The 23,844-nt window shown below is 52.8% G+C and overlaps 1 protein-coding gene across 1 annotated transcript in view; it reads right to left on the reverse strand.

Annotated features, from left to right (window-relative positions):
- Positions 1–23,844, reverse strand: part of TRIM8 (tripartite motif containing 8) — a 31,022-nt gene that overhangs the window by 1,694 nt on the left and 5,484 nt on the right. Inside the window, exons 3-6 of the mRNA XM_066323645.1 lie at positions 2,666–2,761; positions 1,652–1,885; positions 1,254–1,285; positions 587–702 (exon numbers count right to left, since the gene is read on the reverse strand). Coding sequence (XP_066179742.1) covers positions 587–702; positions 1,254–1,285; positions 1,652–1,885; positions 2,666–2,761 — 478 coding nt within the window. The remainder of the gene's footprint in view (positions 1–586; positions 703–1,253; positions 1,286–1,651; positions 1,886–2,665; positions 2,762–23,844) is intronic.

A 23,844-nucleotide genomic window follows, 5' to 3' on the forward strand; every position in this document is an offset into this window, starting at 1 on the left:
GAGGGTCCCCCAGCCCGCCCCACCAGTGGCAAACCTAGCACACAGCCCTTTGCAGGTGGACTTGTAGATTCAGTTCTGGGCCCTTGCCAGCAGGCTCAGAGCAGTCCCAGGCACTGCTCTGCAAACAGCCAATGAACATAGTCCCTGACAGGAGCAGAGCGGGACAGCCTGGGGAACAAACATGAATCTCCCAAGGAGGGAACTGGGAAGCCCCCACAGGATGTGGTCTGCTCCCAGGCATTAGCTGGGGGCTGTGGGACCATGCCAGCCCCTGGATGTCCCTGCCCACATGCTGACCCCCATCTTACCACTGGCTTTTCCTGGCAATGGCCAACCCCCCAAATGCTCTGTATTTCAGGGTTTTGTGTAGCCCCAGAACACAGCCATTTCACAAGACAAGGCAAATGCCCTGCGGAGAGTCAGGAATTGGCTTTGTGACTCTCCACGCCCCTGCTGACAGCAGAGGGGCCCCAAGGGGTCCCTGCCCCAAAGAGCTCTCCCCACCGTTTTGTACTGGCATCTGCAGGGCAGTCAGCTATGGATACAGGAGGTAGTGAGGTCCCTGCATCCATCAGGTTTCACTCACCTTCCAGCAACTTCCTCAGCTGCTTCTCCTTCTTGGCAATCTCGTTCAGGAACAGCTTGGAGTTGAGGTGGCCAATTTTGGGTGGGGGCAGGCTGCCACCTGTACAGTTCTGAGTCCTGTTGTGAATGGCAGGCAGAGTGGCGTAAGTTACAAGGTAGACTCAGGAGAGGGACAGCTCCTCCCCCCACACCCTCCTGGAGCCAAACCCCGTCCCTAGGGTAGAGGACAGAAGTGAGCTGGCTGTCTCTGGCAGGCAGGACCTTCCCTGCCCAGTTTAGTGTTAATGTCCCCTGCCAGGGCACGCTTCCTGCAGTCCATGTCCCCACTGCATGGCCATCCCAGCTCACCTCTGCACGGTGGTTTTAACCCCATGCCCCCTCTCTGCCCAGTGGAACTGCACCCCAACCCAGCTGGTCCCATCCTCTGCTCTTCCACAAGCACAACACTGAGCTTGCCCATGGGAAACTAGTCCATGGGGAGGACCTGATTCAATGGCTGCATGAGGGGAGTTTTCCATCCTCCCAGAGAGAGAGGGAAGCTGAGCACGGCACATGCCTCTCCCAAACCCTGTAGCATCCCTAGCCCTGGTCTTCCTCTGGATATTGTGCTGCTGCTGCCCCTGTGAACACACCCTTTCCCATAAACATGTCTGTCCCACTGCGCTTACCTGTCCATTAAGATCTTCACAGACTTGGTGTTCTAGAAGTGGAAGGAGAAGCTCTGGTCAGTAAGGCCAATCCCTGCCATGGCAGCCATGCCCCCTTTCAGCGTCAGCTTCCACGGCCCCCCAGGAGGGGACAGTCTGACCATGGGCACTGAGCCCCGCTTCCCCTGCATGGGCTGCTCCAGCCCCATCTCCAGCTGTGGCGCCTCCTCATTTGAGGCCAGCACTGAGCCTGCCCCACTTCTCCTTGACTTTTTCCACTGCTGAGCACTCTGGAGGCATCAGCCCTGCTATTGTGCCCATCCTACTCCCCACCACACCTGACACCTACCCAATTCTTCCCACACAACCAAACCTCCCCACTGTCCCCGTCCCACCCTGGCATGGGCAGCTTGTCTTACCTTCATGAAGTTGATGTCCTCAGTTTTGTCGAACATGACCTGGACAGAGCTGAGGAGCTTCTTGGCCTCCTGCATGCGCTCATTGAGGTGCAGAACCTGGGCTGCATTCTCGTTGCAGAACTTGGCCTGGGCCTTGTCCAGGATCTCCATGGTCTTCCGCAAATCCTCATCCAAGACCTGGTGCATCTTCTCGTACTGCAGGCGCACCTCGTCCTTCAGCTGGCTCACCTTCTCCTGAGGGGAGGAGTAGGGTCAGGCCCTCTATGCCCTTTGACCTCTTCCATGATGTCCCAGGACACCCGGGTCCTTTCTCAGCAGTGAAGGATGCAACCTGAAAGCTGGAGCCCAGCTCTGCTCTCCTGCAACACCCAGACAGCTCAAAACCTGCTGTCAGCTACCGCATGGGACTTCTATGTGCCAGAGACCCAACAGGGACACTGTGAAGGTTTGACTGGTTCAGCAGATTCCTGGACGTACTTCCTGGGGTCTGTGTGGGGATCAGCTCCAGAGACCCAGTGCCAAGGAACGGCCAGCTGCACCACCAATGGAACTGTGCTCCCTTGAAAAATCCCACCCCTCCCCATCTGTATACCCTTTCCCATCTTCATCCCCAGCCCCACCCCAGGCTGGAGACACTTCATGTTCCAGAGCCTTTCCCTTCATGCTCTGGGAGGCCAAGGGGCTTTAGGGACCACAAGTACTCCCTTCCTGAGAAAAACTGTGCTGAGCTGAGGACAGGAGGGCCATCTGATATTTAAGGACAGCCTTGTTCCTCACCTCCCAACTCAACACAGGACTCATGAGGCTGCAGAGCAGCTCCAAACACATTTTGCCTCTCAAAATCATGACTGACGACACAGAAATGGAGGCAGGAAGTCTATCCAGCTGCTCCTCCCCTGCATGTCTACCCTCCTCCCTGCCCACTTGGGCCCCTGTGTCCCAGGAGGTTGTCCTCCTTGTGCCACACGGTGACAGACTCTGGGACTGGCCGTGGCAGGGTGAGGCATTGGTTACCTCGACCAGCCGCTTGTCCGATTCCAGCTTGTAGAGCTGCTCCTCGATGTCCTGCTCCCGCTCCTCCAGGCGGTCCTGCTGCTTCATCAGCATCTTCTGCAGAGATGGGGGAAAGCAGCATCGTCAGAGCCCAGCAGCCACATGTGCCGCTGAACATCAGTGCTGCCCACACTGGCTCTGCCAACGTGGTTCTGGAGGGACGGTGCTTTTTCCTAGCAGGATGCCACTCCCAGGCTAAAAGCCCCCACATAGCTTGTGGAGCTGGAAATCTGGTTATTTCAATGGCAGAAATGGCAGAGGGGCTGCCTGTGCTGGGCTGTGTTATTGGCTGGATTGGGTCCCCTGGATGGGGGCAGCACCTCAGGTAACTTTCTGCAGCCCAGTCAGTGGGGTTGGGTCAGGGCCAAGCCCTGAGGACTGTGGGGGGACACACAGAGAGGCTCATCCCCCACTAAGGCAGTACCATGTTGAGGCCCGTCACCCATCGCCAGCAGGCTCCTGCGAGACATCACCACCTCCCTCGCGCTCCCGTACGCCACGCCAAATCCTTTCTCCCTTCCCCGCCTCCTTGACAAGCCCCAGAGCCAGCATCAGTGTAATCTGGAGGGACAGAGTGAGGAGGAGCGGGGCCTCCCCCCGCCACACTGCCAGCCCCCAGCCCACTCCTTGGGGCAGGGCCTGGGCCATCCACCGAATAACTGGGACAAAACCTTATCCCCAGCTATCAGCACGAGCGCCTCGCTCCTGCATGCTTCCCAGCCAGGAGAAACCCACTGCCCACGAGAGAAAGGCTTCATCCCTGTGAGCAGGAGCAGGGCTTCCCAAAACACCCATCAAAATCAACTTCAAATATTCACCCTTCATGTTTACTGGGGGAAAAGCCAGGACACCAGCTGGGCGAGGAGAAGGGTTTCTCCTGGCACAGAGATGTGGCGTTAGAGACTCAACGACGGGGGCGAGATGGAAAGAAACCGGCAGCAAGAATGAATTTCGAGGGGATTATTGCTATTATAAACTGCCACTCGGGAATTTATAATCAAGTAATTAATTCCTGGACGAGGCGGGAGGGGGAGGGTGGCAGAGGCGCTGCCGGGATTAATTGCATTGCAGGGAAAGGCTGTCACCTCCGACTCAATTCAGGAGCAGGAATGCGAAGCCTCCTCCCTCCTGCTGTTTTTCTTAAGGTCTCGGGCACCTCCAGCCTTACTGTCACTGGGCTCCTACCACTAATAATAACGAGGAGCTAAAAAAACCCAGCTTCCCACTCACAGACACACTCCACATGCATTCCCGGGGCCCACGCATGTGCACCCACCCAGGCACATGCAGACAGACACACAGACAGCACATCCACTGAAACAGGGCCGAGGGGCAATCACAGCAAGGCAGATCCCCAGCCCACGGGGGGACATCTGCTGCGCGTGCGTAAAGAAACACAGGGGCCTGCAGCATCCAAGGGCATCCACACGGAGAAAGATTTGAGGCATGTATTAAAAACCTCCTTTTTTCCATTGTAAAATGGTTGTTATTTGCGCTGCTGCAGCATCAGGAGGCTGCAGTCCACTCCCGGGTTTAACACAGTAGGAACTGAGCTCTGGAGAGTGAGTGCAACACCACTTGCTTGAACCGTGGAGAGCTAAGGGTGCAGGCAGGAACTGTGCCCTAGGTCCCGTGCCAGCAGCCCGGCCTGAGTGTGGAGCTGCTGGGGGCATCTCTAGGGGCTCAGACAGGGTTTTGGGACAAACACCAGGCAGAATTGTGGAGCAGGTGGACAACAGCCCCATGTAGGCGGACTGAGAAGTGGCAGGCAACAAGCCTCCTCCTGGGCTCCAGAGAAAGAGATGCCTTCCAACATCCCTGCCTGCAGGAGGAGAGTTAAATGTGGGAGTTGGGCAGGTCGTGCAGTGCAGGCTGAGCTGCTCACGCCCCACGCTAGGCAGCCAAAGGACACAGTGAGCGTTGTACCGAGCCCTTCCCTACACCTCTGTGATAAATGTAATGTATAAATTCGTGTATAAAATATTGTATCAAAAGTTTGGACTATTAAAAGGCTACTGGGGGGGGGTCTCCAAGATTCCAAGGCCTATTGTGCAGCTGTGAAACCACAAAATTTGCAACAGAAACGACAGGAGTGGACTGGAGATGGCCCATTCATCAAAGATGGGCTTCCACTTCACGGCTGCTCAACACCTGATATCGATCTTGGTGGAAGATTCGGAGGATGATCAAATCAGCACCCCAAAGAAAGAATCTGGGAAGACTCCTGAAACGTCTTTTCATACTTAGGGGAAGACCTTTTAAAACCTTACTTGGGAATAAAGAAATACATGAATATTCGAACTTTCAATAGACTTAGCCTCGAGAAAAATAAGCTGTATAAAAACTGTATGCCGTTTGCGGCAGGGTTGGCTGGCACCTTTGCTGCTGTTATCCTGTCTACCCAACATTTGATCGATGTTGTCCAATTTTATTGTGGCCTTTTAATTTGATCTTGGAAAATTGCTAAATAAATTATTTTATTTTGGATTGGCTTCTAATAATTTATAACACCTCTTTCCCCACCACAGATTCATCCTCTCCACCACGGACAGCCAGACCCATCCCACACCAGCCCACCAGGAGGACGGCCAAGTCTAGCCAAGCCCCCAGGAGCAGCCCAGTCCTCTGCCCGACTTCCCTGTCTGCCAGCTGGGACAGGAGTGGGTAAAAAAAACCAGGTCAGGATTCGAGGCTGGCAGCTTGCTGGACACTGAGGCCAAACCCCCATCCCACTCTGTGGTACCCATCAGGTATCTGACACACCCGAGGCAGGCACTGCCCTTCCCCCCGACGCTGCCAGGATGCTCTTGCAGGGGAAAGCAGGGTTTCCTATCACTGGCAGATGCCAGGCGGGCAGAGGTCACCCTGCCAGCCCCACCGGTGTCAGGGACCCCCGAGGGAGGCACCAAACAGCCCCGGACATGCATGTACCATCGCCCTGCAGCTGCTGTGGCAGAGCTGCCAACCGTTGTGTTTTGTAACAAACCTCAGACTCCTCTGCTCCAGGAATCATGCAATTACGTGAAATCACAAATATACACATAAACATATGTAAAAATAACTTTTTATACATACAAGTTAATTTAATATCCCCTCAAAGCTGGAAAAAGTGACCAAAATCCAACTTAAAGCCAGAGAAATCAGAGAGAATAGAGGACATGCAGTGCTTTCTTTAAACCTCATATTTGAGCCAGTCTCTTGATTTTAGGGTGATTTTAAAACCGTACATGCCTGGGATTGCAGTGGAATGGGAGAGCTTTTCACCCATGGCAACAAAACCTTAACAAGACACGAAGGTATGAACTACCCCTTCTGGCACCGAGGGGCAAAATCTCATTGTCTATGCAGCACAGGCTGAATTCCTTAGGTATTTTGAAAAGGAAAATATATCCCTTCCCCTTCCATCCCCTCCCAAATCTGGCATTTCTGAAGTCATGAACTCCTCCTCCAGGATCAGAATTTCTCGGGGTAATTTCTCATATTTCATGCATGACCTTGATGCTGGGAGAACCAAGGCTCCCTCTGTACAGGCACCCTTCCCAGCCTGTGAGCAACTCTGATCCCAGTTTGTCTTTTCTGAGACACGTCGCCAGTTTGCGAAACGCAGGCTAAAAATGCTTCTTCTTCCAACACCAGCTGAGAGTGAATTCATCTCATTAATTAATAAATTAATCGGTGGCTGGGGTAAGTGGCTGGTCCACCATGACCCTGTGGGCCCCAGTGAGACAGGGCTAGTTCATGCACACCAGCTTATTCTGCAGGAGATGAACACAATCTCCCCTCTCCTCATGAAAAAAAAACAAAACCAAAAACAAAACATGGGTACAAAAGGGCTGAGCCTATACAGGGAGCTCGCAAACATGCCGTGGGCATCAACCCTGCAAGGGAGCTGGATCACCAAAGGTGGAAGGACAAAGGAGGGTCATTATCGCTGACTTCCTTTTGGGAGCGAGGCTGTACTCCTCCCTGTGGGCAGAGGAGGGTGATTCCTGAGCAGCCATTGTGACAAGTCAGATAGGTTTGGGGTACCAAGGTCATGCACTGGGAGCGAAACACTGCTTGGAGGGACTATCTGCAGGAAGCAAAGCAAACACTGCAAGGTCTCCTTGCAGGGAGGATGCACACAGCTGCTCCCCGCGGGATTGTGCCGGGGGAAGGCTTGCTGACCATAGCTATCCACGGCACTTGCTGGGAGGAAACCACCACCAGGGAAACCACGCTCGTCCTGCCTGCACCTTACTGCACTTCCTGCTCAGTCCCCACAGACTATGTGCTCAGCCCAGCTCCCTATGGCCACCCCAGCATGGCACATACCCACCCTGCCAGGGGACAGGGCAGTTGCAACAGAGACCTTCTGCAACATTAAATGCCTGCAGCGACAAGACAGGAAGATAGTAATAAAGAGTTTAACAGCTCTGATGGTACAGGGTATCTTTGCCGCGGAATGGCTGCAGCGCCACAAACCCCAGATGTGTCACACACACGGGTCCAGCTCAACCAGCTGGGAAAACCCCACAGTAAACTGGGGCACTGGGGTGTAGGAAGCAGCTCACACCCATCCAAGACCTCCCAGGGAGGGAGCAATCTGTGGGCAAGATGTCTCCCCTGACTTGTCTTAGGCTGGTCTCAACCCTGTCCTCTCCCAAAAGGCAGAGCTAAGCCTGTGATCACTGCTGAGCCCAGAGTAACAATGCATTATGGCCCTGCCCTGCCTGAGGCACAGCACTCCCCTCATCCCTCTTTTGCAGCCTCCAAAAGCCCATTGCCCTGGGGCCAGCATCGGGGCAGCAAAATCCCATGACATGCCCCAAGGTTTTGTGTTCTCTGAGGCTGGTCAAGGCTCTTGTATGCCTCCCAGGGAGAGCTGGCAGGGGTGAGCCTCTGGCACCCCTCCCCTGGGGGCTCGAGTGCTCACCATCCCCTGCCCAACTCCCAGCAGAATCAGGAAGGAGCCTGGCAGCTTCACCAGAGGCAGAGCGGTGCCCCATGACCTGCTGAGCTGCTGTGGTTTTAAACAAGAGCTGGAGCAGTGAAAAGCCTTACTGTGTTCATAGGGCAAATGGAGCCCGTGCAGCTTCTCTGATGTCTAATAAGCACCGTGCGTCCTTCGGGGCCATTCACCTTGCAAGAGCAACCAAGTGCCCACACACTGACCTGTGGGATGCTTGCAAGATGCTAATTCCCAATAAACTCCGTTGAAATTGTCTGTGGGTTTGGAGGGTACTACAGCAGGGCAGGTGGACAAACCACAGGAGTGCACAGCCCTCATTCCCGTAGGAAACTGGGGGAGCAGAGAGCCAGACTGCCCCAGAGAGCACCTTTAACCACAGCTGGCCCAGGACAGGCACACTCACTTCTCTGCCTCTCTCCCTCCTCCTCCTCCTCTGCACCCAGGCCTTCCCCTCGCCGCCAAATCCCAGCCACTGAGTGAATAAGGACATTGTTTGCAGTCACCGGAAAGCCAGAACGGAGGGAGCAGCTTGGAGCATGAGGGGCAGGAAGGGTGAGGAGGAGGAGGAGGAAGGTGGAACCGGAGCGAGGAAGCTGCAAAGGGCAGATGCCTGTTGCGGGAATGGCTCCAGACACCTGCAGCTCAGCCCAGGGACCGGGATCAAGAGCTCCCATTGAGACACATGTCCCAGCACGTTGCTGGAGACGGGCCTGAAGTCACAGTGACTGAATTTTAATGCACCAAAAGCCCTGGACCAAGGAGGCGAGCGCAACCTTTCGCCTCCCCAGGCCTCCCACACACAGGCTTCCCTCTCCCCAGCCCCACTCCACTGTCAGCTGGACTGTTTTCTGAGAAAAAACCCCACAATAAGCTATTTTCATCCCTCCTGAAAGTGTCACCCCACCTGCTAACACATCAGAACCTTGACACTGTGCACATCTGGGGTGCAGCACCCCAGTGCCCCCCAAAACAGGATCTCAAATCATGAGCTCATGCACCACACACTTCCACAGCCCAAACTCCCTGGAGCATCCCTCCCACCCTGCTGGTGGCCTCCTGCTGACCAGACCTAGGCAAAACCAGCTCTTTCACACTCCCCACAGCCCTCACAACACTTGCAGGAGGCTGATCCATTTAAAGGGGCAGGAAGGAAATGCTTTCTGGTTGGGGTTTCATCTTGCACACATTTACAGTAAGCACCAGGCAAAAGGGAAGGTCTCCAGCCACAGCACGAGGTCTTGCCTCCCCTGGCCAGCCCAGAGCACACACAGTGCTCCAAGCTTTGGCTTTTCTCACGGTGCTCCCTGTGCAGAGATCAGGCTGCTTTATCCTCAACAGGGGAAGGAAGAGGGGAGGGGAACAGCCTGAGATATTAATAGCTGCCCTTGCTAGGAAGGGATAGAAGCAGCAGCCATGCAGTGAACAGGCACCAAAGAGACCCCCTTTCCCAGCACTGAGGGAGCCCTGAGCAGGAGAGCTGATGCTTTGCAGAAAAGGGCTGAAGGCCAAATAATCAGCACCAGCTTGGGGGAACAGGATGTACAGTGCCTCTTGCAAGAGTGGCTCTCCACCCTGTTCTCATGCTGGAGTGGGTGAAGATGCTTCCTGCTTGTCCCCATCACCCTGTGAGATGCTGCTTGGCCTCTGAGCCCTCCCTGGAGAAGAAACCATCAGGCTTAGACCCATGTCCCATCTTCACTGGCTACCCCACAGGCACAGTGCCCCATGTCCCACTTCCTGTGCCCACCCCAGCTCAGGGCATCCCTGCAGCACAACTGGCACGTAGCAGCTGGATGCTGCATGGAGCCATGACTCACGACTGCTCAGCAGAACCAGGTCAGACGTGGCTCCTGGAGCACCCCAGGACAGTGCACACGGCATACCTCGCTTCTCTGCACATCCCTGTACCAGAGCAGATCCTGGACCACCACAGTGCTGGTGCCTGCAGCCTGGGACAGCTCTTTCCCTTGTTTACACCCAACAGAAAGGAAGACCTCGTTAATAAGGAGAAAATACAAGGCATTGTGTTGCATGGGGCCAGCAGCAGGATTTCTGGAGGCCAGGAAATGGCGGCATACTCTCTGTCAGAAAGCAACCCTCAGGAGGATCTTGAGAATGCTAATCCATCTTCCTGGGCCTCTGTGTTTCCCCCTGCTCATCATGGCCACAGGGGTTACTTCATGCTGTGCCTCTCACACAAATAGGGGAAAGAGACTGGGCTCTACCTATAGTTTTTGGACCCCAACTTCAAGCCGTGGCCCAGCTGCCACTGCTGTCAGTGTCCTTGGGGTAGAGATGAAGATTTGCTTCAAGAGGAAAAGGAGAATAAGGGAGATTAAGGAGCAGAGAGATGAGGCCAGTGGCTGGAGACACATCACCTCTCTACCAGCAGCCCTGCAAGTCCTGGAGGAAGGAGCCTTCCTCATACTGGGTGCTCAGTATGGGTGATGTACCCCTCAAAACAGAGGCTCTGTCCATACAAAGCACAACAAGAGGCAGGGAAAACTGCCTCTGCCAGACCTGGGGCTCAAGATTCACTCACAACATGTGCAGAAGAGGAAAAAAGGAGCTGGAAATGCACCAGGAAGATGAATACCAGGACAAGAAGCTAGTTTGCATGCCGGGCATGCAGCCAGGCGAGCCAAGACTGAAGCTACTGGCTCCACAGGACAAAGATGAGCCTTGGTGATAGAATCATAAAATCATTAAGATTGGAAAACACCTCCAAGATCATTGAGTTCAACCTTTGGCTGAACACCACATTGTCAACTACGCCATTAGCACTAACGGCTGTGTCCAGTCATTTCTTGAACACTTCCAGGGATGGTGACTCCACAACCACCCTGGGCAGTCCATTTTAATGCTTAACCTCCCTAACAGTGAAGAAATTTTTCCTGATGCCCAGCATGAATCCTCCTTAGCATAGCCTGAGGCTTGTCCTCGGCTTGTCACTTGTTGTCTGGAAGAAGAGGTCCATTCCCACCTTGCTACACCCTCCTCTCAGGCAGTTGTGCAGAGTGATAAGGTCTCCTCTGAGCCTCTGTTTCTCCAGGCTAAACATCCCCAGCTCCCTCAGCCACTCATCATATGACCTGTGCTCCAGACCCTTCACCAGCTCTGTTGCCCTTGTCTGGACTCGCTCCAGCACCTCAGTATTTTTCTTGTTGTGAGGGGTCCAAAACTGAACATGGGATTTGAGGCACTGCGTAATGAGCACAGGGAATGATCACAGTCCTGGTCCTGCTGGCCACAGTACTGCTATACAAGCCAGGATGCCATTGGCTTTTCTGGCCACCTGGGCAACTGCTCAACTCCAGAGTTTCTGCTCTGGAGGGAGCCTGCTGTTGATCAGCTGCTGTACCCACAGGTCCTTCTCCACTGGGCAGTTTTCAGCCACACTGCCCCAGCCTGCAGCACTGTGTGTGGTTGTTGTGATCCAAGTGCAGGATCCAGCACTTCAGTTTGTTGAATCTCACACAACTGGCCTTGGCCCATCGATTCAGCCTGTCCAGATCTCTCTGCAGAGCCTTCCTAGTATTAAACAAGACTGGTCCCAAAACTGAGCCTTGGGGAACCTCACTAGTGACCATGTCTTTGGCCAGTAGAGCCACTTCCCACCCTGTATCTGCCAGGAGAGACAGCATCCCATCAAGGAAAATGCTTTCACACCATGTCCCATGCCACAGGGACAGCAGATGCATTTGGGAGATGCAGGAGCAAGATGGTAAGACCATCTCTGAGGGCTGTGGCTGTGTCTGCAGGCACAACCAGGCCCTCAGGGCAGCAAGGAACTCAAGAAATTTCTTTTCTTTTTGCTGGGAAGGGAGGGAGAAGAGATCTCCACCCAGGCCTGGGTGCAAACACTGGCCAACAGTCCACCCCAGACAGCTCCCAGCAAGGGGACAGTACAGGCCACCTTCTTCTGGGAGCAAGGAGAGCCAGGAAGAGTCACAGGGCTCAGCTCTGTGTTTATGAAAGACAAGGTCTGTGACTTCTTCACCATCACAGATTCAGGGGAGGAGCTCCTTTCCCCACCTCTTTCAGTTTTAGGGGAAAAATGTAGAGGTTTAGGGCTGCTTATAAATTAGTGCCAAAATTCACCCTGCTGCTGAGCCATCTCCAGGGCTCCAAGCCCTGGCACAAACCTGCCCTGCCCAGCACCAAACGGCCTTAAGAGTAACCAACTCGGGAGCACCAGCACTGGGACACTGCAGGGAAAGGGCAGGGGTTTGTGACATCCATAAAGTTTCAGACACCCAGACCTGAGTGCCTTGAGCAACTGTCTCCAGCCACTTGGGAGCTCAGACTGACATCAATGCCTGGAGTACAACTGGTCCCCATGACCAGCGTTGCCTTGTGCTTCATCCCTGCCATGCCAGAAAATAAAATCTGGAGCCTGTAGATGTATTGAGTGGGATTCACCAGATTTCACAGTTTTTCAGAGCCTAAAAGATCGTGTAATAAGTCCTGCCCTTTCTGCCTTCAGCACACTCTGTGCTTGTGGTTTCTCAACTGCTTCAATCAATTTATATGGACATTAGGGGGGGCCTACCATCCTTTTCTCCCTCATGTCTGTTTTCATACATCTGCCCCTTCCCAACCACAGATTGAGATAAAAAAAATCACCCAGAAAAAAAAAAGAGCAGTCTGTCTTTGGTGGGATCATCTCCCCCAGCTGGCTCTCAGAAGTGCTCTGCCAGCTCCAGTGGTGGCAGTCTGGACAGCAAACGGAGATCACTCAGCGCTGAAACTCAGCTGAATCACAAAGTCCTGCTCCTCACACAAGCCCTATTGCTCTGACATATCATTTCTCAGTGGCTCCTCCCATAACTCCCATAAAAAATTCAACAGGCTTTGGCAGCACCACCAGTCCTGCCTTGATCTGCTGCTGTCCCAGTCTTGTCTCGTTCTGTTGAATGCCAGTATCTTCCCAATGTGACAAAATCTCAGGGTCTCAGCCAGTTGTCCCCCAACTATGGCTGGGGGAATGGCTTGCCTTACAAAGGAGCCATCCTGCAAAGACCCATCCTATTGCTTGGCAGCAAACCTACCCCCATCTGCAAGCCCTGCAAAATTGAGAAACCCTCACTCCCCCTTCCAGAAAACGATCTTGGATTGAAGATCCAGCTGGCCTGTGTGATCTCAGAGCCTTCTCCCTGCAGGGGTGAAACCCAGCCAGCCCCTTCCACCACTGCTCCCACTGCGGGCTGAGCAGCCTCTCCCCTGCCCAAAGACCTCCACTCTGCACCCACCAGGCTGAGTCCTGCCATGGGAAGCCATGAGCTCTGAACAACAGCCCCTTTGCATTCCTACCCCCCTGATTTCTAGTTTCTGCTCTGGAGGGAGCCTGGCACAAAGATCTGGAAGCAGCAGCAGGTTTGGTGGGGAACTCAGATATCTCTGAGGAGCAGAACAGCAGCAGCAATACCCACATGTACCCATGTCCCAGGCATGAGACCACTGGCAATGACCTGCAGTCACGTGCCCCACCAGTGTCTATTTGGAGAGCAAAGACAAGGGGTCCAGCTGCACAAAATGCCTCTCCAGACACAGGCAGCACTAGAAAGAAAACCCTCCTTTGATTTAAAGGGCATGATTTTATTTTTTTTCCTCCCAACTGATCTAGTTAAACTTCCAACCGCTCAAGGCTATTTTAATTTGTACTGGTAAGTTAAATCAACACAAACAAGGGCAGAACAGGTTTATATGCACCTCTATTACTGGCCTGCACCAACTAGAGTGCAGCTACATTTCTCCAGGCAGCGTTTTTTTTTTTCTCTAATAAAGATAAGGGGGACGTTTTTGTGCACCTCCAACTGACAAATGGAGCCTGAAAGTGAATTGGGAGTCAAAGCCTTGAGGAAAGTCAAGGTGACTTATGCGCCAATAGGCTGGATTCAAAGAGCTTTGCAAAAATGCAGATCAACTAACAAGATTTATAAAACTCGTTAGGGGCTTAGAGGTCACTTAATTCTCAAAGGTGCCAAGGAAAGTGCCTGACTCGCAGAAGGATGGATGGGGCTTACAGAGGTGGCTATCTCAACCTTTCAGTTGCTTCAAGAAAAGCAGACTCAATTTCTCTTGGAAATGAGGTTTTGATATGCCAAGATGTTTACTGCGAGCCTTGGCTCCTCCATCACTTACTTTAAAGAAAAAGAAACCAAGTCCTGTTGCTGCAGACAACTGTTACAAACATCTACTGAAAGCCACAGCAGAATCTGCTGCTTCAGCTCACCAGCGCCAGACACCACCCAGAGGAGTATGAGACCAGATTCAGCACACAAGCTGGAAAAAACAGAAGGGGGGAAAAGACTTCGCGCTTCTACAGCTCCCCAGTGCCTGGCATTTTGCAGGCTGGAAGCAGCCTGTCAGCACCTGCGGGCAGCCAAGGAAACATACAGCGAGTCCATCCACCTCAGTGACCATGACCACAGCCTGCCGAACACCAAGGACCCTCCACTGCCTCCCTGCTAGGTTTTTTCTCTTCCCAATTTTTTTTTTTGTGAGGTGGTTGTTGAGAATCTGAAAGCCCGGATTATAATCTTTATGAATCCCATAGTTAGATCGCGCTGAACAGCAGCCCAGCAATACCAGATGTTCAAACAAAGCTGCCAACCGACAGCTGTCTGCAGCTTGCAGCGTGTTTTTACTTTAAAATGCAAAATGATACCAATCTATATTAAAAGAGAGACGTTCAGAGCCTTGTGATAGCAGCTGAAGCCACGGATATTGCTCTTTCACGCAGGGTGTGGCAGCAGAAGGAAATATCTCAAAAACTACTTCTTAAGCCACCCTCCCAGCCCCCCCAAATCCTGGCCCCTTTCCTAATGGGAAAGAGACTCACGTTACTGCCTGAGTGCCGTGAATGTACCAGTGCGTGTCCAAACAAGCCAGCAAAAAGAAAAATGCAGCATGAACAAACACTGTCTAACGAAGGATGCCAGAACGAATCTGGGCGCTGCCCACACCTGGCTCTCGGCAGCATGAGGAGGACAAAGTGACACATGAGGGGACAGAAGGAACCAGTCCTGGGGTGGAGGGTGCAGCCCCTCCTGCACCACTGACCAAAGTGGGACAGGAAAGGTCCTTCCTGGCAGCACAGCAACACCAGTGGAAGCATGGAATGGAGGGGCATCTTCCACTGCTCCAGCCCATCTGCCCAGCGTCTCACCTCAAGTTGTCCCACATCCCTCTAAAACACACAGGGATGCTCTGGCCCCACTGGAGAAACTGCCTGAATCCCCTTGATGTGAAGCAGGTTTTCAATTTGCATTGCTTTGTACCTTTATTTCGTAGGCTGGCTGGGACCAGGCATAAAGCCCTACAACCTTTTCTGCACACCAGCAGCTGGAGAAGTCAAGAACTGGAGATCAGCCTTGCTCTTCATTATTTCTTCCTCTGAAAATGCAAGCCACCCACAACGACCACATTTTGGGGATAGCAAGTCCCAAACACACAAGGCATGGCACAGTACTCCTGGCCTGCAGGAATTGTGCAAAAAGGGCTCTGACTTACTCGAACGTGACGTCCCAAATTCCCCACCAGCCGCGATCACAGGAAATCTTTGGGACCAGTCCCAAGGCTGCCTCATTGTGCTCGGAGCAGCAACAGCATGAATGAATCATGCTCTTCAACGTGACACCCAGCTCCCAGCAACGTACTCGGGACCAAAATATTTACGTTGCAAATGAGTAAGAATAGGACCAGATCCCCTCCCCATCCTGGTGACATAAAAAGGCCAACCTGGTCCTGCATTGAGCAAGTGGGTGGCAGAAGGATAAGAAAACAGGAGGCAGAGACCAGTCCCATGTTTTATAGCCTGGCTCTGCCCAGTGATGCTGAATCAGAGCCCTTCCTAGTTACAGCAAAACCCCAAAGTGGCAAGCACTGAGACCACAATCCCTGTGGTACCACACTCCCTCTGTGTGACACGTGAGGGAGCATGCTGGGACCTGTAGTTTCCAGCCAGCCAGCTGCAAAATGCCATCCCCCAGTAAATTTCAAATTAAATTGATCTCAAATTAAAGTGATGCAAGGCCCCCAAACTCCTGGCAAGGTGCCAGCCATGGCCTCTTGTTGGCAGGCACTTGGCCAATTCCCATGTGCTGTACTAGCCCCTTTCCAAGGAGAAGCCAAGTGCCCACACACCACAAATCCCCCCACAGCTGACCTACACCCTGCCCTTTCCGAAGCATCATTTCTGCATGGACAGCAGGATGCTCCCAGAGCTCCAGTGCAGCCCTGGCCCGCAGGGGACATCAGCCCTGCTCCTGCCTTGCTGTTGAGCCCCTCCACCTCTGCTCCATGGCACTGTGATGCCAGCCCCAGAGCAAGACCCTGCATCCAGTGCTGGTCAAACTTCAGCCAAGTAAAGCCCAGCAATGCATCACTTGAGGGGTCTCACAGAGACGCCATGGAAGCAATCAGAGTCTTAGGCAGCAAAAAGTAACACACTGGTGTGGTGTTTTCAGGCAGAACAGCACAAGCAGGCAAAGCTCCACCAAATCACCATGCCAGTAAGGCTGGGGATAGCCACCTCCCCACAGCATCCCAGATGGGCACACAGCCACCCCGGGAGTGCTGTCACCCTGTGCTCCAGCAAGACCAGACCATACGTCATCCCCTGGGGAATGTGGCACCCCTCTCCTTGCCTGCTCACCCTCCCTGCTGCGGAGGAAATCGTGCACCCGGCTGATGTCAGGAGGCATCACTTCACACAAAGGCCAGGCTTCCTGGCGGGGAAGGGGTGGGGGAGTGGGGAGGAAGGGGAAGAGGAGCCCGGGGCAAAGGCAAACGGCATCTACAGCTCCTTGTGTGCGCAAAAGGGGCAGCAGCAGGAGACAACATGGCCCCTTTACTTCAATTGCACTTGCACCTGGGAAAGAGAGGCAACATCTTATTTCCTAGTGCCCTTCACAGAGACCACAACATGGCCCTGCCCTGCGCCCTGTGCACCCCTTTAAGAATGCACTGAAAAGAAAGGACTCAAGTTTATTTTAATTTGCTTCTGCAAATAAATCAGTTCTATTTTCTCCATGCCAGGCTGTGGCTGTTGCCAACCAGGGGACACAGCTCCCTGCTTAGCACCCAACTGGGAGAAAAACCATTTCTGTGACAAGATCTAACATCAGCACCCCCAAAATGAGCACGAGCATGCACCCCACCTGTCTCCTACTCATGGGTGGCTACATACTCATGGTACCCATTAACTGATAAATACAGATAAAAATAATGTATTGAGGACCAAAGGGAAGAGTAATTGGCAGCCCTCATGTCTCAAACTCCTCTCCCCAGTATGCTCCCCAAAGCCAAACATCTTTACAAAACCTGGTATATCATGGTACCCACAGCATCAATATGACCTCCTGCTTCAGCATCTCCTCTCTTTACCTCTTCCAGTCCCACCTCACCACAACCAGTGAAAGAGGATGGTGGCCAGCACCAGACTACATTGCTTTTGTCTCAAATTCAGCCACTCTCTCAAGGACAGGAGCACTCTGGACCAGCTGCACAGGGACCAGTGAAGAGGGCTCGGCTGTAGGGGACCTGCAGGATGTGGTTGATGTTGATTGAAAAATCACTGATACTGCAGAGGGCAGCCAGGGAAGCTGGATTTTGGATGTGGGCACCACCAGGGAATAACTGTAAAGGAGCAAACCCTGCTGCTCTCCTTCAATGGGCTGACTTCTGCTCCTAGGAGAAGGCCTGTCATTGGTTTTTAATCTCACCCAATTACAGACCAGCCTTTGACATTATTGATCTCAGGCCCCTGAAGTATCATTTATCTTCCAGGTTTGACTCGGCCATCAGAGCTCGACAGCTCAGACCCCAGTCAGCTCCATCTTCCCAGGGAGCCAGGGGAGCTGCTCTGCACAACTCCAGTCCTGCTGATTCACGTGAGCCATATCTGACGCTCAGTTTCTGTCCTCATATAACGTGTCTTTCACTCTCTGCCTACATGGCATTTCATTTTTTGACTCAAAAATCCAGCTCCTCGGGTCTCTGGCAGACCAGCATTCTTTCTCAAGCTTGGCGGTCCAAGGTGCCTCTAGTGTGCCCTGCTTCCCCCTTTCAGTTTCATTATCCTCTTTCAAAGAGGATGCGGTGGAGACTCAAATGTTATGGGATGTGCTGAGAACTGCACAGGGACTGGGGGAGCAGCACCAGCAGCCAGTGTACAACCAGAGAAGCCATTTCTAGCTGTGACCCACTGCCATCTTCTAGAGCAGAAAGGACCAACAATGGTACCTCTTCATTCCCTGGTGAGATTGTACCCACAGAAAAACCAGGTGGCTATCATGGTTTTTTGTGGTGGCTTCCCCTTACCTGCCAGCCAGCACAGCTGCCACAGGGCCTGCTTGTGACTTCTGCTTGACCTTCAAAACACCAATGCCTGTTCCCCCCACCAGCCCCAGAATGGGCTGACGGGTTCCCTTGCCCCTGGACACCTCCATCCCCCACCCAAACTGACAGACGCTCCCAGCCTCCACTGTTTGGGAAGCACAAGGTTTTCCTCAAAAGCTTTTGTCAACAGTTACTGGATGCAGTGCATACATGAAGGCTGTCTTTTCAGATGCCTCCTGTCTCTCTCTCCTATGAAGCCAGACCTTGTGTTTTGGGAAGGAGTATTTCCTGAGGAAGGCTCCAGTGAGCAGTTTTAATGCATAGAGAGAGGAAGGTTTACTTTTTGTTCTTCCCCTTGTTATCGTTTATCATATTGCTGAAAAGCACTTTGGTAAATGGAGATTAATACCATGTGCATTCATAGATTGTAGCAGGAACCAGCCCAGGGAAGAACCAGGGGAGGAAGTGCCTGGGCAGGAGCAGCTAGCAGGGTCCATGTTCTGCAAAGTACCATCATCAACAAAGAAAGCTCCAGTCTCCAGGATTGCTTCCCCACACTGCCATGGACTTCCTGATTTCTAGCAGGTCTCCTCACCTCTGCTTACCTCTAATTTAGGGTAATACCCTGACTTCCCTATCCAGACTTTAGGTGGGTGCAGAGATTAAAAAATGATCTTTTTCTCCCCTGTTCTAAGTAGAAAGCTACAAATTCCTTAGCTGGAGAACAGACTTTTTTTTTTTTTTTTTTACCTACTGCGCTTACATGCTCGGGAGATACGTTTGGAAAGGGGTGGTCTTCACAGCAGGCACTATTTCCAGTTCCCTGCCCAGATACCCTGTTGTGCAGGATGCCAGCAGGCAGAGGCAGGAAAACAGCCCCCAGATGTGCTCCCATTTGCTTGATGGGGTCAGGCTCTGTCCCCACCCCCTACAACCAAACTACCTCTGACCAAAACAGAGCTCGCAGGCCACAGCCACCCAGCCACAACAGGGCAGCTGTGGCAGAAGAGCTGCAGTAATTCCCTCCTGGATTTGGCCACCCCCATCACTAAGGGGCTAGCACAATACCAGAGGGAAGGGGGAGTGCAGCACCCCCCCCCCGCCCACACTGTCCCCAAAGGGTCTGTGAGGGGGACAGAGACCTCGCAGCACATTTATTCCGCTCCATCCATTTGAGAGGCACGCTTCAAGGGGCTTTTTGCCGTCAGAGGCGGGTGCACCAGGACAGGAAAAGAACAAAGGGAGGCACCGGCACCCCCAGCCCTTTGTCTGAGCGCAGAGGAGTTCACCTGCAGGGAAAACCTGCTCCCACCGCAGAGGCGGCAGCTCCACATGGATTCAGACGGGGAGAGGGATGCGGCCCCCCCTTCTAGCAAGGGGATAATGAGCAGAAGGATGCAATCACATTACCCTCTCTCTCCCCTTGCCATACGCACAAGCCCATTACAGTGCACGCCAACCCCCCTGACTTACCAACAACCCAACAACCGCAACCAGCAATAAAAACCCTCGCCACAGAAATACCAACCCACCCCCCAGTGTGATCGATCTGTGTCTGCGTGTGGCCCAGCACCAAACCCTGGAGCTCAGCTCCGCTGAGCAGGATTGACTGCGAGGGAAGGGGGTGGAAGACTAGTTTCCAGGGGACGGGGTTTTAACGCTACACAATAACTGGTTCAAATGAGGGTTTAGATTAAGCTGTCGTGTGGCAAGGGAAAACACTGCCTCCATTAGGACATGCGAGATTTTCTTTCCCTTTCTCCAAAGCTACAGCTCTAGGATGAAGCTTCCAGGTCACCCAGGCAGGGAGAGGAGAACTGGATGATGCCAAGCAAATGGGGGATCCTCAACAGGGAGAGATGGGTGGAGGGAAGAAAAGACAGAACAGCCCTCCTGAAGCCCCAGATCATACAGTCGGCTGCTTTGACAATGTTTACTCATATTTCAGAGAGACACAGCCATCCGGAACATCACTCCCTGCCAACTGCCTCATCTGGAGCCATCCACAGCTCGGCTCTTCCCAGCCCACTCCAGAGACAGCCCCCCATCAAAGCAACCACACAGCAAGAAACTGAAAAAGGACAGGTAGGGGGAAGAGAAGAAACAGAAATTAAATTAATTTTTTTTTTAACAGTTCTGGTACATCATCCCAGTAAACGGGTGACTTGGAGTATGCTTGGAGTGCAACGGAACCACTGCAGACTGCAGGGCACTGTGCTGAGCTGGGAACTTCTGCTCATGCTACCATCACAAGAGAATCACAAGACAGAAGAGGGACAACAACGGTGCCCTGGTGAGAACAGGCTAAAGCTGTCCTTATCAGAAACGATCTGGGACTGGGAACCTCTTCCCTGAGTTCATCTGGGGCACATATGTAAAAACTTTTGCGTGCATCCAGAGTCTCATGCCTATGAATAACCATCCCTCCCTCCATATTTGGGGCCAGACATCTCTTCCTCCCATTCCCAAGTATGCTGGATGTAGCTCCCAGGAAAAAGAGGGATGGCTGCCTCTGTCCTTCCATAGAGGAAAGGGAAGGGCAGGACATCCCTGGGTCTGCACATTTCACATCTCACATCAGTCCCTCAGCATCTGCCTCACCTTCTCTTTCAGCAAACAGAGGTTTATTGCAGAAAACTGGCTATCACTGCAAGCAAACTCAGCAGCTCTGAGTCCTCTGTGCCATCCCCCTTACTTCAATCCAACCAGCATCTCCCCCGCCTACAGGCTGTTGATAAATGCAAGAAGTTGACAAAGTCACCAGAACCTAGCCCAGATCCATAGCAATTTTTTTAAAAGCAAAAAAGCCAGGCCAAACCAGATTCTGCCCCGGAGCCTGCGTGGCAAAGCAGAATCCTGCTCCAAGTGTTTATTTATAAATCCGTACATACATGTACATTTGAATTCTGACAGAATTAATTCTGGCATCCAGCTAATTCAAAGCATTCCTCCCCCATCACACTACTGTTGCAGGCCAGCCCTGCACAGAAGCTGATTATAAAATGCTGCACTAGCCAGGCATTTCTGCAAAGGCTTGTGCTATTGAGCATTCAGTCTTTCCTTGCTTGGCTATTTCATTGTTTCGGTGTCGATCCCTCCTCTCTTGCCCTGTGTTTCCTGGTTACTTTTGTCCCTGCTCTGGAAGCACTGCTGCTCTCAGCCCCATTTCAGTGTCAGATTGAAAAAAAAAAAACCCAAAACAATTACATGAAATTAAAGAGAAGAAAAGAAGAAATTATCACCATGTACCAAGATTTCCAGTAAACAGATAGGTAACGAGCCAAAAATAGGCCAATATGCTGCAAGGCAAGCTGCAGACAGATCTGGGTATAGAAAACCCGCTGCCCGCCTCCCAAGTACAGCTAAGAAATCCCTGTGTGGTCACACGCTGTCCTCTGGAGCAGAGAGGAGAGAGGTCAGGGCAGCCAGCACTGTAAGAGACTCTTTATTCTTGGGCAGTTGCACGAATCTGATCGCTTGTGCCCTTTGTGAGACATGGAAATCTGCCTTCTCCTCCCACCCCCTTTGCCAGCCCCTCTTCTGCTCCTCCTGCTCAGACGGGGACAGAGGCAACTCCTTGGCTCCAGAGGAAAAGACCAAAGCTGCAGACAGGCTGTGGATGCCCCTCTGGCAGGCCCAGGCCCAGATGAGCACAGGGAGACTTTGAGAACAGTGCTTTGTTGGAGCAAGGGGAGGGGAGAAGAAGGGAAGGACAGTCCTGGGACTTGTGCATTCTTTGAAGGGCTCACCCAGACTCCCACGTGTGAGGCATGAGGCTGAGGGGTGGAGAGAAGTCCAGGGTGTCCCACTGTAATTCTTGTCTCTCCTACTTCTTCCTCTCCATCATGCTCATGGGCTTGAGGAGAACAGCTCGCTGATCACCTCCATGCCAGTAGACACATGATGCTCATGTAAGTATCACACGATAAATTTAGATTAAACACACGTCTGGGCTAAGTTCATCTTGCCCTCATCACCAGACAAAGCTGGGCTTAGACCTCCTAGTTCAGAGACCAGACCACCACACCTCCATATCAGGGGCTCACTCAAAGTCACTGCTGAGGGAAGGCTTCTAAGTGGGAAGCTCTAGGTAGGCCAGGGCAGTCTGGTGAGCAGGGGAATAGCTACATTCTGTTGCCATTCCTTGCAAAGCAGCTCAAGGTCCTCAGGTGAACCTTTCCTTATCCCTCTTTTCACCTCACTCTCCGACAGCTGCCATCCACACCGCATTGTCCCCTGTGGGAAGAGAGCATTCTCCACAGCAGCCCCTGCCCTACTCCTTCACCAAGGCTGTCTCCTCCCTCCCACCCAACCCACCAGGCTGCCTCCCAGCATCCTCCATCTCTGCTGTCACTTCTCAGATTGACTCTACACAAAAGACTTGCAGCTGCAGGTCTGGAGCAACCAACCCCTGGCAACCTGACGGGCTAAGGGCACAGAAAATGCTCAAGCTTAGCAGGGAAGCAGCAGGGAAAAGCCCTTAATCCAAACCCTGCGGAGGCAGGAGACTGCTCCAGTTCAGCCAAAGATCTGGGACTGCCAAGATACCCACTGCTGCTTGGCCAGCAAAGCCAGAGGGGTTTGTAGCAGGGTGGCTCAGCCTCCCCCCAGACCTCTCTAGGGCAGCTCAGGCTGCTATGGTTTGGACTGAAATCTGTGCCCCTGACAACACAGAGCAGCCAAGCCTGACAGATCGATGTGGTGAGCGGCACACAACTAGGAAGCCGGGCTGGGTGGGTGCAGGGATTTCTGCCACTGCCCAAGGCCCAAGAAGTCAGTGTTCATCATGGCTGCTTGACCAACTGACAGCATCCTAGGGCACAATGATCAGCCACATTTAGGTGCACAGTGCCAGATTCCTGAGGCCCCTGGGCAGGAATCAGGGCATAAGCAAAGACAGGGAAGGAGAGACCTGGGTTAGGCTGACCTAAGCCTTGGGCTGGGCTGCAGTTCAGCTCCGGGGTGCTGGTGGAAGTTCAGATGGAGGGCACAGGGAGAAGCTGCAGAACTCCTGCTTTGTAGGACTTGCTGCAAAAGCTGTCTAGGGACCAGGTATGCTCAAAGAGTGCCACAGCAAACGCCTGCCAGGCATCAGCCACACCACCTACAGCCACGAGAGCTAAATTAGCACTCAAGCAGTTGGGCACTTGCACTCACAATGCCTGCAGTGAGCTGCGTGCCGTGCTCCTCATAAACAAGTCATCTGGAAAATAAGTAAGCCTGTAAAAATCCAGTCCATCACAAGTTACCAAACCTGTTCCAGAGTAAAACAGCCTAGAGCAGCTCATGCCAGAAGCCTGGCAGTGAAGCTGACACCAAGTTTCCCCACCAGTGGGACTCCCTTGGTCCCAGCAAAACATCCCTGGCACAGATGGCAGAATGGGGATGCCACGTGGGACTTGGTGGTGGCCAAAGCTGGCAAAGAACCAGAGTTTCTGGTACAGACTTGAGATCCATCTCTTCCTGTGCTCCTACCAAGCACTCACCTTTCCTCCTTCTCATAATTTAGAAAGCACACGACTTGGCCTTGTGGGGCGCTGCCAATAAAGAAAGCCCAAACCCACTGAGTTGCAGAGGGACTCAGCAGCCCGGTCCCTGTCCCCCTGGAATTGCTGAACATGCACTGCTCCATGGACAGTGCTGGATGCTGTTCCTACACACCTGCAGGAGGATTCCCAATGTTTTTCTCCAGGTCTCAGCGCCACAACGCATTTTCTCCCACTTAATGTTCAAAGCCGCCAGAGAATTCTTCAGAATGTAAAGGGATTTCTAGGAAGCTAGGACAGGGGGGAAAAAATCGATCTCCTTTACCCAAAACAAAATAGAAGCAGAGCCTCTCTACCTA

The sequence above is a fragment of the Sylvia atricapilla genome, chromosome 8, assembly GCF_009819655.1.
Source record: "Sylvia atricapilla isolate bSylAtr1 chromosome 8, bSylAtr1.pri, whole genome shotgun sequence".
In the NCBI taxonomy this organism is placed as follows: domain Eukaryota; kingdom Metazoa; phylum Chordata; class Aves; order Passeriformes; family Sylviidae; genus Sylvia; species Sylvia atricapilla.